This window comes from Danio rerio, chromosome 22, assembly GCF_052040795.2.
Source record: "Danio rerio strain M-AB ecotype USA chromosome 22, GRCz13ab, whole genome shotgun sequence".
Classification (NCBI taxonomy): Eukaryota; Metazoa; Chordata; class Actinopteri; order Cypriniformes; family Danionidae; genus Danio; species Danio rerio.
The window spans coordinates 40,149,317-40,163,262 of record NC_141042.1 but is presented as its reverse complement, the minus strand read 5'-3'; the positions used below and the strand labels follow the sequence as shown (position 1 = coordinate 40,163,262).

Here is a 13,946-nt window from a genome sequence, read left to right as displayed (position 1 = left end):
TCAATATTATTCATACGAATATTTAGTTTTCAATTTGTTTTATCTCAGCTTAATATTTTTCTACAACTTTTTTATTCAAATTTTAATTTCCAAAAAAAAAATTACACTTATTAACAGGGTCACATTTATGATTAATGTGTTATGATATAATATGCTTATACCCCTTTGACATATAGATGACTTTATGAAAAACAACATACAGTAAAAGGAAATATTGAATGTACACTGTTATTTTTTTAATATAAAAGCAGCTTTGAAGCCTGTAAATTAAATAAATATAATAAAATATATCATAGAAATATATCTTAAGACTAAAAAATATAATAAATAAAAATACACAGAAAATTAATAAATTGAAATAAATATTTTTCAAATGTATTTATTTGTGTATTTAATGAATGAATATTCATTGATTACCGAATTATAGCAGTTAGTAGTGCTGACAGTGAATTATAAATAAGCAAAACTAGGATTATTATAAAAAAATAATAATCATGCTTTATTTTATTGAACAATTATTAACACTATTAACCATTAACTAAGACTTTAGCTCAATAGATATTAATTATTATTAGTTATTAAGGTAGTAGTTAGGTTTAGGTATTAGATCAAAATTAGATCATACTAAGTGCTAATAAACAGTTAATATCTTGGTAATAAGTGAGTAATTAATAATCGATACATATAATCGATACATATAATAATCGATACATATAATAATCGATATATATACTAAAGTGTTACCAAAATAACATTTATTTATATTAAACACACTCTCAATTCTCTAATAAAGTAAACACTTCACAGTATTTAAACAAATTACATAGTTAAAGATTTACCGAGGTGGGGGTGCTTGAACCCCCCAAATAAATGCTAAACAAATAATCCGTCAAAACAAGATGTATGGGGAGATTACAGCACTTTAATAGTGACAAATACTTTACTCTGACATGTATCTGATATAATAGTATTAATTGTTAAAACAATAGATAATATAAATAAATGTTTGGCCACCCCTATAAGGGTTCATACCATTGTGAATTCATAATCGCGCCAAATTGTCTGTGAGGAATAAACAAAATGTAACAGTCTGAAGAAACCGGCAGATCTGCACCGACAGTAAGTGTTCACAAGACACTTTTCTAGTAAAATTCGTGTTTGTATCTACATATAAACTAAAAGTAAAGTCAAATTAGACACATAGTTTGTAGAGTTTGACCTTCAGTAACGTCTGAAATGACTAATGAGAGTTATTTCAAATCTCAAAACACAGAAAACGTAGATACGTTTCATTAAAAATTTAGATGTAATTTAAATCAATATATCAATTTGATTCACTGAAGCATTACACAAACTAGCATTAGCCTACCGAAAAAAAAGTTTACCCTCCCGGTCGTCAGTGGGCTAAAATAGTTTAAAACTCCGCGCCATTTTGTTTTGCTCTCAGGCCAGATGAGCTTAACCTCATTTGTACGAGTGTTTTATGTTTAGTTTTTTTCTGGATGTGTAAATGATATTGCACTTGTTTACTGGTGTCTACCTCCGGCTGTATTGAGTGACTGTGGAGACTCTGATGGAGACACAGTGCCCTCATCTGGAGGAACTCTGGCATGATCGTCTCAAAAATATCAGCTCTTCAGAAACTGGGTTATTTCAGCATTTAGAACACTCTAGGCTATAATGATCGTTAAAATGGGCTTTTATGTAAATATATTAGTAGTAATAGTTTGATAGATATGTTTGATTAGATACTAGTTCTAAAGTTCTAAGTTTTAATTTAAAATAAAGACATGCTGGGTTGTTGTAAACCAATTGGGTCAAATATGGAAAAATCAAATTGGTTAATTTTTTTGATTATTTTTTTGTATTCAACTCTTGGGTTTGTGCACATTTGACCCAACAACCCAGCATTTTTTTAAATACTTAAAAGTCATATGTTTATTTGATTTAGTTATGAATCAGTTGAATTCATTAATTGATTTCCTTTTCGGCTTAGTTCCTTTATTAATCTGGGGTCGCCACAGAGGACTGAACCCCGCCAACTTATCCAGCATATGTTTTACACAGCGGATGCCCTTCCTGCTGCAACCCATCACTGGAAAATATCCATACACACTCATTCACACACAACAGACAACTTAGCTTACCCAATTCACCTGTACCACATGTTTGGACTGTGGGGGAAATCAAAGCACCTGGAGGAAACCCACACCAACACAGGGAGAACATGCAAACTCCACACAGACATGCCAACTGATCCTGTCGGGGCTCGAACCAGCGACCTTCTTGCTGTGAGGCGATTGTGCCCACTGCGCCACTGTGCTGGTGCCTTCAGGGAATTTACGTATATATTTCATTTTGGAATTCGTTTTTAGTTTTGCATTTATTACTGCATATATTTTTGCAGTTATACGTTGAGTTTAGTTCGTTTTTAAATACTCTTTAAAATAATTTATTGTGTGTCTTGTGAGTATAGTATGTTTAAGTTAAAATGAAAAAGGTATGTATAGTTTTAGCTAACTTTAATTACCATGGAGGAAAAAAAAAATATATATATATATAAATTTTAACTAATTTTGTCTTTTTTGTTGCAAAAATTATGTTAAAATAAAAAAAATTATAAGAAATTGTTTCTTTCTTAAAGCTCAGGTTACTATTTACATATACTTCAAACTTTAACGTATTCAAATAAAAGTCATATATATATATATATATAAATCTATTTAACAATGCTATATGGAAGAGATCTTGTGAACATGGACAGACAAATAGACAAGTAACTGCTGTCCTCCTGAATGTAGTCTAAGAATGTTACTGTATTGTTTATTAGAGAACATGGTCAAAGACTACAGTAAGTGTAAAGCATTGAGCTGAACGAGAGGAAAACACTGTTTTTCACATCTTCAACTTTTAGAGCATTAACAAGCCTGTGAATGAGTGTCAAGGCAAATATACAGCTGTAAAATGTCTAAACAACACTGTGGACATGTACAGAGTGTGTATGTGGATTTTAATAGAAGTAATAATGTCTGATTAAATGGTTAAAGCTGCTAAGTGTGCTTACAAGCATTTATGAAAACATAAAATAGACTTTAATATTAATTATATATATACAGTTGAAGTCAGAATTATTAGTCCCCCTTTAAATTTTTCCTTATTTTTTTAATTTTTCCCAAATTATGTTTAACAGAGCAAGAAAATTTTCACAGTATGTCTAATAATTTTTTTTCTTCTGCAGAAAGTCTTATTTGTTTTATTTCGGCTAGAATAAAAGCAGTTTTTAATTTTAAAAAAAATATTTTAAGGAAAACAATCATTAGCCCCTTTAAGCTAACTTTTTAACCATCAAGCAAACCATCCTTATACAATAACTTGCCTAATTACCCTAACCTGCCTAGTTAACCTAATTAACCTAGTTAATCCTTTAAATGTCACTTTAAGCTGTATAGAAGTGTCTTGAAGAATATCTAGTCTAATATTATTTACTGTCATCATGACAAAGAGGAAATAAATCAGTTATTAGAGATGAGTTATTAAAACTATTATGATTAAAAATGTGTTGAACAAATCTGCTCTCCGTTAAACAGAAATTGAGGAAAAAATAAATAAACAGGGGGTCTAATAATTCTGACTTCAATAGTATATATATATATATATATATATATATATATATATATATATATATATATATATATATATATATATATATATATATATATATATATAAACCTAAATACACAAATGTATTGTAATCTGTTAATCAATGGACCAGATGCTCAGAAGTCTAAATTCCTCCAAAGAGAGAGATGATACGACAACAGTAAAGGACTCGGACACAGAGGTAAGGTAAGAATAATAAAAGATTGTATTGTAAAAATTCCACAGAAATATTATATAAAATAAAATAAAATAAAAATTTCACACTTATCTAATGACCTCAATCTTATTTACACTTTTTCTAATAACACTTCTCTTTCTTCACAGGGTTTTATGGCTGTATTAATAAGGTAAGTTAATATGTTATTTTCTTCTGTTTTTCTATTGTTAAGAGCTAATATTATATTTTGGTTACTATTATAAACAATACTATAATACTAATATACTAATAACAATACTATATTAAAGATTTGTGAGTGTTAGTTAATAGTATAATATTACTATTATTATTTTATCATTCAACATATAATCAAAATTTCCCTTCTTAAACCAATTAACTTCTTTCAATAACGCTTTAAAAATAGCAAAGAATGAACACTCTAATGAAAACAATGGACAAATAAAATTTCTATTTGCTCTATTGCCCACTACCCACTAGTAACCTGGGCTACACACATACATATATATATAGCCATCAGAAGATGAGTACACGGTGGTCATAAAGGGATAGACATGGTCAAGAACAAGTCTGTGTGGCGAGCATTTGCGAATTGTAGCCTAATAGGAGTAGTAGCAGTTGGACAGGTGAACTCTTGAAAAATACTTAAAAATAGCTAAATTCTTAGCCAAAACATAATTATATTAACTGTTTAATAATTGAAATACATATTTAAATATTAAATATTTACATATTTCTTAACAACATTCAGAAAAAATATTAAGAAATGAGTTCTAGAAAGAATTTTATGGTGTTTTGAACTACACTTTATATACGGTGCAGGTAAGTAAAAAAAAAAAAGGTTTTGTATGCTTATTTATTACCTTATTACCCTATAAAATACAGAATCAGAAGCACTTTAATTGACCATAATTGGAATGGTCATGAATATTAATGAGCTCTGCTCTGACACACAGTTGAACTCTGAAATGAACATGCAGAATAATCAAACTTTATTTATCAAAAAAAATTCAACATATTGAGTAGATGCCTTGTTAAACATTGTCAAATGAAATTGTATATTTTAGCTAGCTATCTTTAACCCACCAGAAAAAACACCCTTTCACTTTAGTTGTGTTTAAATATAGGGTAAATTATAATTAAACTCCACAAAAGGAACCGACAGAGGTGGCAGAGGTGCAACCGACAAACAGGCTGGCTTTACTGCTTCATTTAAGTGTCCCACATAAATATTAAGATTAATATAAGCTGCAATCCATCTCTGGGAAACATCCATACACTCATACAGTACAGACAATTTAGCCTATACCCAATTAATCTGTACCACATATCTTTGGACTATGGGGTATATATATATATATATATATATATATATATATATATATATATATATATATATATATATATATATATATATACATACATACATACAGTTAAGGATCTACTTTCTTCCTCCATTCATTCATTCTGCAGCTGACGGTAGAAACATGCAGAAGCTGTTGTTTACACAATGTCACTTTAGAGCTATTGCTTGAATGATTCTCTAGCGCAGTGTCTAAAGTGATGACAAAACAGCTGATTTTGCTCACATTTTAAGATTATAAGGCTGAACAGCATGAAATGCCATCAGTCTACAGAGATTTCCCAGTATTTCTCTGTTGCAATGGGGAGATCACAATAATTAATCCTGAAAAAGCCAAAGCAACGCACACACTACCAGATTAGTAGAAATACAACAATTATAGACAAAAGAGAGATCGACTTAAAAAGTCACATACCTGTTTTATGATGATTTGATCAGCTGTGAAATACGAAAAGAAAATGCTGAATTTTTCTCTGCTAAGGACTTATTTTGCTGTCTCTGTCGCCATCTTGTGGAGCAATCGTCTTCGTTCTGCTCAGTGTAGCAGATGGAGGCTGACACGATGTATCTCTGAAATTATAAGTATTTAAAATAGGCACTTTCCCAGTGATGGGTTGCGGCTGGAAGGGCATCCGCTGCATAAAAACGTGCTGGATAAGTTGGCAGTTCGATGTGGCGACCCCTGATTAATAAAGGGACTAAGCCGAAAAGAAAATGAACGAAGGAATAAATAAAATAGACACTGTCCTTAGAAATAACTGCATAGTGGCAGTCTAAACAAATACATTCTTGCCTTAAAAAGTCTCAAAAGTACATTATGTTGTCCAACAGCTGCAATATTTGTAAAACTGTTGTGAGTTTATTTATATGCTGTCACTCTATGTGGGCGGAGTAATACAGAAGACTAAAGAGGCTGTACAAGTGTTGTTATTTTCAGATTCAAGAACCACAAAAAAAATATTGTACACACACATATATATATATATATATATATATATATATATATATATATATATATATATATATATATATATATATATATATATATATATACCGTTGTTGTGTATATATATATAAACCCGCTGCATCCTATCCCGGATCTCAGCAGTGTTATTCAGAGCCCTCACTACTGAACACCCCTCTCCCCGGCCTCCCGGATTTTCAGACACATGTTGGCAGGTATGATAGTAAATGATATTATAAGTCGATCTCTCTTTTTTTGTATGTTGTAGTGCTGTATTTATACCGATTTGCTAGCATTTCAGGAATGTGTGTTTTGTTGGCAGATTGAAATAAGCAAAGTCCACATGTGTTTAGCGTTTTTCCCTATCGCAAACACAACAGCAGTCTGGTAGTGATTGTGTTGCTTTTTTTCAGGGTTAATTATTGTGATGTCCCGATTGCAACAGAGAAATACTGTAGACTGTAACACTGTAAGAAGATATCTCTGTAGACTGATGGCATTTCATGTCACGTTCAGCCTTATAATCTTGCAATGTGAGCAAAATCAGCTGTTTTGTCATGACTTTAGACAGAGAGTCATTCAAACACTAGCTCTAAAGAGACGTTGGTGAATTAGTAACAGCTTCTACTGTTCTGACGTCAGCTGCAGATGTGAATGAATGGAGGAAGAAAGTAGTTCCTAATCAAAAGTGGTTTTTAGACTCTCCGTGTTTGATTTTCTTATTTATATACGCAATTGTGATGTCGAACTGTTGTATAAACACAATATCACGCTTGTAGCAGTGCGATATGGCTGTATATCAGCACTGGTGGGACACTCAGGTATGCCTCCCACCAGTGCTGATATACAGCCAAATCTCACTGCTACTTGTGTGTCATTGCTTATGTATATGTATGTATGTATATATGTATGTATGTATATATATATATATATATATATATATATATATATATATATATATATATATATATATATATATATATATATATATGTGAAATCAATGTATGACATCCACTACTCTCTCATTATACTTTCATTAGCAGCATACGTTCTACTTTAAACATTAAATAATCTCCAAATTAGCGTTTTTCAAAAATAAAATAGCACATTTCCTCCTGAAAGCTATAAAAATGTTGCTGTGAGTCATCCAGTGCAAGTTTTGCACAGCAGACATGTAAACCCCTGATATATGTTCACAGTTCCAGCATTAGTCACGGCGCAGGGGAATTCGCTTCTAATATACAACATATACACGTCAGGCCTTTCATCAGTCTTGTTCGCTAAAGCGTCCTGAAAGTGTCATGACATCAGGCGAATGCTGCTCCCGTCTAGAGTTGGCATGAAGTGGCCTGTCAGATTTCTTCTGTTAGTACCTGCATGCGTCTTAATCCACTCAATTTGGCTTGTTTTTCTCTGCCTAAACGCCTGTCAGCAAACACCTGCAGTCTGGCTCTGCTCGGCCTCCAACGACGCTGCATGGGGAAACTGGAGAAAGATATTAGCAAACGTAGCGTAGGGTAACTTTCACACTCTCGCCTGGCTCCAGTCCAGGCCGGGAGAACATGTCCTGGCAGCAAACGCAAAAAGACGAAGTTTTCCAGACGCGGTTGAGTTGATGAAAGGCGGCTTCTCCATGGCTGTGAGCTGCTGTTTTTCCCAGAAAGCTTGAATAATTACATGCAAGCAAGGGTTAACTTTGACTTTTACACCTGTAAAGTGAGCAGCTGCAGATTTGTGGAGCGATTCACGGCTGTCAGTCGCTGGTTAATCTGAGGGTTTGTGCCGCTAAAGTGCACTGAGTTTATTCCTGCTTCAGACCACCAGGATGGAGACTCATGATAGTGTTTGTTTGGGGGGAAAAGCTGTTTCCTAGCAAGTGAAATGGTCTTTAGTGTATGTTTCGCTGTAAAAAATGCAGGGTTCCACACCAATTATTCATGCTGTCCCAACACAAGATTAGATTAGATTAGATTAAAATATCCTTATTGTCCCTGAAGGGCAAACGTCAGTTGTGCGTCAGTCATCCTTTCTTATTTTTTCCATTTTTACATCTGTCAAAAAAAAAATTGAGCAGGGCGAGGCAGTGGCGCAGTAGGTAGTGCTGTCGCCTCACAGCAAGAAGATCGCTGGTTTGAACCTCGGCTCAGTTGGCGTTTCTGTGTGGAGTTTGCATGTTCTCTTTGCGTTCGCATGGGTTTCCTCCGGGTGCTCCGGTTTCCCCCATAGTCAAGACATGCGGTACAGGTGAATTGGGTAGGCTAAATTGTCCGTAGTGTGTGTGTGGATGTTTCCCAAAGATGGTTTGCGGCTGGAAGGGCATCTGCTGCGTAAAAACGTGCTGGATAAGTTGCCGATTAATTCCACTGTGGCGACCCCGGATTCATAAAAGGACAAAGCCGAAAAGAAAATGAATGAACAAATTAAAAAAATGAGCATCAATAATATCATAAAGATCTGCATAATTATCCCCTGGTTTCAGAGATTAGGCAAGTCCTAGATTAAACTGCATGTTTGAGCTGTCTAAACTAAAAATAACTTGCTTAATCTAAATTACTTAAATCTTAAAATCACAACCTTTAAAGACGTCAGTGCCAAGATGCACACTGGTAATGTGTTTTTCTAAATAGTGTACGTATATAAAAGCTGCCTAAATACCTTCATTTAAATTTGGCCTAGTCCTGGATTAAGTTAAACCCTGTTTGTGAAACCGGTCCTATAAGTAATTTTTCAGGGAACTTAATAAATCTGACCAAACACAAACACTGACTCAAATATTCTTGCAAACACAGCTTTATGTCATGCTGCATATTTTATCATTAGCAACCTATTGAAGAACCGCTCTTCCCGGTTACTGAGGTATATTATCTTATCTGACATGTGCAAAGCCTGACTTCATCATATATGATCTAGAGCGGTGAACTTGGTCAGGTTTATCAGCATGAGAGCAGAAACAAAGACTTGAAGTGGCTTGACTTTGACAGGCTCTCTTTGACTTTGAGTTCAGCTTCAGGTCCTACAAGATAACATTCAGTGCAACACCTGGACACTTCAAGAGTCTGGTGAAGAACACATCCAGAACAACTGGGGTTAAAAATACATGCAAAATATCCTTGTTTAAACAAACTGTGGATCAAAAGTCACCTGAAAGAATGTAGAAGTGGAGTTGGTGATTACAATATTGCTCGTTTTGGGGTTAGGAATTAAGCTAAAGGAGTGAAACTTCAGCGCAGCTTACAAATGTATTTATTAAAGAACGAAAATGCCAGACCATCATGTCATAAAGACCTGGGCGCTTATTTCAATCAAAAACCCACCAAGCCATGATGCAAAACACCACCCCAACAAGACAGCAACACCCTAGCAACCGCATGACAACACTCTAGGAACTGCACCGAAATCTAAAACAAGCAATGACCCCTAGCAACTGTCAAAACACTCAACCACAAACTGTAGTAACATCCTAGAATTTGCCCTGAAATTTAAAACAATAAAAAAAAACCTCGGAAACCACACAGAGCACCCTAGCAACCACGTGATTATACCCTAGCAACTCTCCTCCTCTTCTGACCGTCTAGGCTTGACATAGCCATATTCTGTCTTTTAATTTATATGTAGGTGTTTGATGAGGTTTGTGGTTTTACCACAGTATTTCACTGTTTTGTTAAACGTGTCACAAACAGCATCATTTGAGTTTATGGAAGTGAAGTAGCTCCACACAAAACTTTGCTTGCGGTCACCCATATTCAATGACAGCGTGACTGAACAACATGTGCAAGCCGACTGACTGAGTGGTTAGCTTGTGTGCTCTGCAGTTGAACAGTGCCGTTATGACTTGACAGGCGGAAGAACAAGTAGTTCTGGCTAAGATGGGATTATTAAGATAAACTAGGGTAATAGTGGTTACTTTCCTCTGTATTTCTATTTCCAATAAACTACACATTTGCTCCAAATTACTGAAATATTGATATTTTGAAATGACAACCGATTCTAGAACACACAAAGCTGGTATCAGAGATATCAATATTTCAGTATCGATCCGCACATCACTAATAATCTTCAAAAATTCTGATTTTGAATCACAATTCAGCTTAATATTTTTCCTCAGAATTGCATGATATAAATTTATAACCCACGATTGTGACAACCAATCTGAGAATTTGCAAGAAACAAAATCCGAAAAGTCACAATAGCCTGTTTTCAGCTATTCCATGCTTCAGTACAAATCTACTTAACAACCACAATGACACAAAGCACTCGCTTTCACCTGCAGAACAGCAGAAATAATGAAAACTGATTTTAAAGCGCACACACACACACAAACATTCATCAGTCCAATGCTACAGAGAAATCTAGAGTAAGCAACAAACACAGAGGCGTTCAGAGCCGGCATGGCGATCACTCTAAACCCGTCAACACACAGTCTGAAGGAAACCACACTCCATTTCTGCCCATTACGTGTGACAGACTGCCTGCCGAGGCCTGTAATCAGCCGTCCCTCTTCACCGCCATTAGTGTGTTGTGATAGTCGCTCAGCGTTTCAGGCCTGTCAGCCTGGTATCCCCTCAAGCTCCGACAGGTCCTTCTGGAAATGAGGCACGTCTAAAATCTGCAGTCGCTTCAATCCCGGCAGACTCCCTTTAAACAAATACTTCACTATAATTCTGCTCTGAAAGAGCAACCTGTGATATCACTAGGGTCGGGTATCCAAAATCAATTCCGTTTCTTGAAAACCTGTGATATCACTAGGGTAGGGTATCCAAAATAAATTCTATTTCTTGAAATCCTGTGATATCACTAGGGTCGGGTATCCGAAATCAATTCCTTTTTCTTGAAATCCTGTGGTATGACTTGGGTCGGGTATCCAAAATCATTTCTGTTTTTGAAAACCTGTGAAATCACTAGTGCCGGGTATCCAAAATCAATTCTGTTTCTTGAAATCCTGTGGTATGACTTGGGCCGGGTATCCAAAATCAATTCTGTTTCTTGAAAACCTGTGAAATCACTAGTGTTGGGTATCCAAAATCGATGATACCGAAAATCAATTCTTCTTGAAAACCTGTGATATCACTAGGGTCGGGTATCCAAAATCAATATCTTTTCTTAAAAACCTGTGAAATCACTAAGGTCGAAATCACAAAATTGATGGTATCAAAAATCGATTCTGCTTTTTGAAAACGTCTCAGGTTACGAATGTAACCATGGTTCCCTGAAGGGAACAAAATGCTGCATCTCTCTTTAGGAGATACAAATGGGATACAATCCCTCTTACAGTGGTGTAGTCCTAAAAAAAAGGTGGTATACTATTACCCACCCAACTTAAATTTTAAAAGTGGCCAAAAAAATAACAAAAGTCAATGTTTCTCTGATTAATTAGCTATATATATATATATATATATATATATATATATATATATATATATATATATATATATATATATATATATATATATATATATATTAAACGTAAGTTCCCTGTTACTATTGACGTCCACAGAAGAAAAAAAAATACTATGGAAGTCAATGGTTACAGGTTTCCAGCTTTAACAGAATAAAAAAAGACAAACTGGTTTGGAACAAGTAAAGATTGAGTAAATGATGACGATTTTCATTTTTTTTGGGTGAACTATCCAATAAAAAAGAAGAAAAAAAGCCTAATCAGCAAAACAAATGAATATACTGAAGGTATACGCAATTATTGATCATTCTAAGTTGTAATACCCAAACAGCTTGTGGAAAAAAGTAGGCATACTAAATATACGTGCGTATAGCCCCGACTACACCACTGCTCTTCTATAAGATCCTGAAGCACAGGTGAAATTAATCCAAAGTAACTGAGGGGACACACCGTGTGTGTGACGTCTAACCTGAAGGTATAAAGCATCATGGAAATAAACAACTTCATCTTAAAACCTCTCAAACAGAGCACATCAGGCAAAAAAAAAATAAGGCAAAGCGACGTTACCTTCAGGGAATCATGGTTGCATGCGTAATCTTCTGAGGGAACTCGCGCTGCGTCTCTCTTTAAGAGACACCATGGGAATGCTATCCTTAACATGCTACATTGTAATATGGCGGGTAGGAGTCCTCCTAATTTACGAAAGGACACAGGAGGGTCCAGATCTAACCGATTAAACCAGGTATGTCAAACTCAATTCCTGGAGGGCCGCAGCCCTGCACAGTTTAGTTCCAACCGTGCTCCAACACACTTACCTTTAGCCTGCACTTACCTCCAAGCCTGAAGGACTCAATTAGTTTGAGGTGTGTTTAATTAGAGTTGGAACTAAACTGTGCAGGGCTGCGTCCCTCCGGGAGTTGAGTTTGACATCCCGGATGAAACTATTTATGCAGGCCAGACCACCCCACTGCCAGTGGACTGGCCAGAATGAAAGGCTTTTCAATTAGCCTCACTAATTTAAAGGTTGTGCCTTTCAATGCCACTTTAAGCTGAATACTAGTATCTTGAAGAATATCTAGTCAAATATTATGTGCTGTCATCATGGCAAAGATCAAATAAATCAGTTATTAGAAATAAGTTATTAAAACTATTATGTTTAGAAATGTGCTGGAAAAAGTCTTCTCTCCATTAAACAGAAATTGAACAAAAATATAAACAGGAGAGCTAATAATTCAGACTTCAAATGTATACACACTTTGTAAGTAACTGGGCGAATGTGAGAGCGCTCTGAGACCTACAGCGAATTGTGTTTGGTCAGCCATGGAAAATATGTGGCGGTGTTTAAAGGCACAGTGTGTTTGGCTGCGGGTCAGTGGCTGTTAGAGATGCAGGCAGGAAGGATTAGTTCCTCACGAAACCCAATCCAGCGCGCTCTCAGCCTGCCAGGTGTAGTCGAGCAGGACCAACAGGAACCCCGCTTTAAGGATCCTAAGTGGGCAATTACAAGTATCTTCCATTAAATAGGATTAAGGGACAGCAACAAACAGAAACCAGAACTGTGTGTGTGTTTTTACAGAGGAGCGCTGGCTTCTGTTCAGTTTTCATGCCTTCAGACATGGTAATGTCCTGGTTTATGGATATAGAGTCCTGTAATGCACATGGTTATTATTATATCTGGAAAATAAACTAGGTAATTAAAATAAATAAATAAACTCCCCTGGCAATTATGAGCAAAAAAGTAGGGAAATAATAATAATAATAATAATATATATATATATATATATATATATATATATATATATATATATATATATATATATATATATTTATATACAGCTGAAGTCAGAATTATTAGCCCCCCCCCCCCCCCTGTTTATTTCCCCTCCCAATTTCTGTTAAACGGAGAGCAGATTTTTTTCAACACATTTCTAATCATAATAGTTTTAATAACTCATTTCTACTCATTTTTATTCTATTCAGTTTTAATAACTCATTTCATGATTTATTTTATCTTTGCCATGATGACAGTAAATAATATTTGACTATACTATATATATATATATATATATATATATATATATATATAGATATAGATATAGAGATATATATAACTGAAATTCTTCAAGACACTTCTATACAGCTTAAAGTGACATTAAAAGGCTTAACTAGGTTAATTAGGGTAACTAGGCAGGTTAGGGTAATTAGGCAAGTTAATAATTTAGGACTAATAATTTTGTCCTTAAAGTGGTGTTTAAAAAATTATAAACTGCTTTTATTCTATTTTATTCTAGCCTAAATAAAACAAATAAGACTTTCTCCAGAAGAAAAAAATTTTATCAGACATACTGTGAAACTTTCCTTGCTCTGTTAAACATCATTTGGGAAATAT

The 13,946-nt window shown here is 34.6% G+C and overlaps 1 protein-coding gene across 10 annotated transcripts in view; it reads left to right on the top strand.

Annotated features, from left to right (window-relative positions):
- Positions 1 to 1,028: 1,028 nt before the first annotated feature.
- Positions 1,029 to 13,946, top strand: part of atp11b (ATPase phospholipid transporting 11B) — a 110,384-nt gene continuing 97,466 nt past the window's right edge. For 2 of the 10 annotated variants that reach the window (XM_087302198.1, XM_087302203.1), the window contains exons 1-3: positions 1,029 to 1,119; positions 3,801 to 3,841; positions 6,307 to 6,377. In XM_087302198.1, the coding sequence (XP_087158324.1) occupies positions 6,368 to 6,377 (10 nt within the window). In that variant the 5' untranslated portion in view covers positions 1,029 to 1,119; positions 3,801 to 3,841; positions 6,307 to 6,367. Of the gene's footprint in view, positions 1,120 to 3,772; positions 3,866 to 6,306; positions 6,378 to 13,946 lie in introns of those variants that run through there. The other 8 variants (XM_087302199.1, XM_087302197.1, XM_087302208.1 and 5 more) reach the window with 8 other exon arrangements.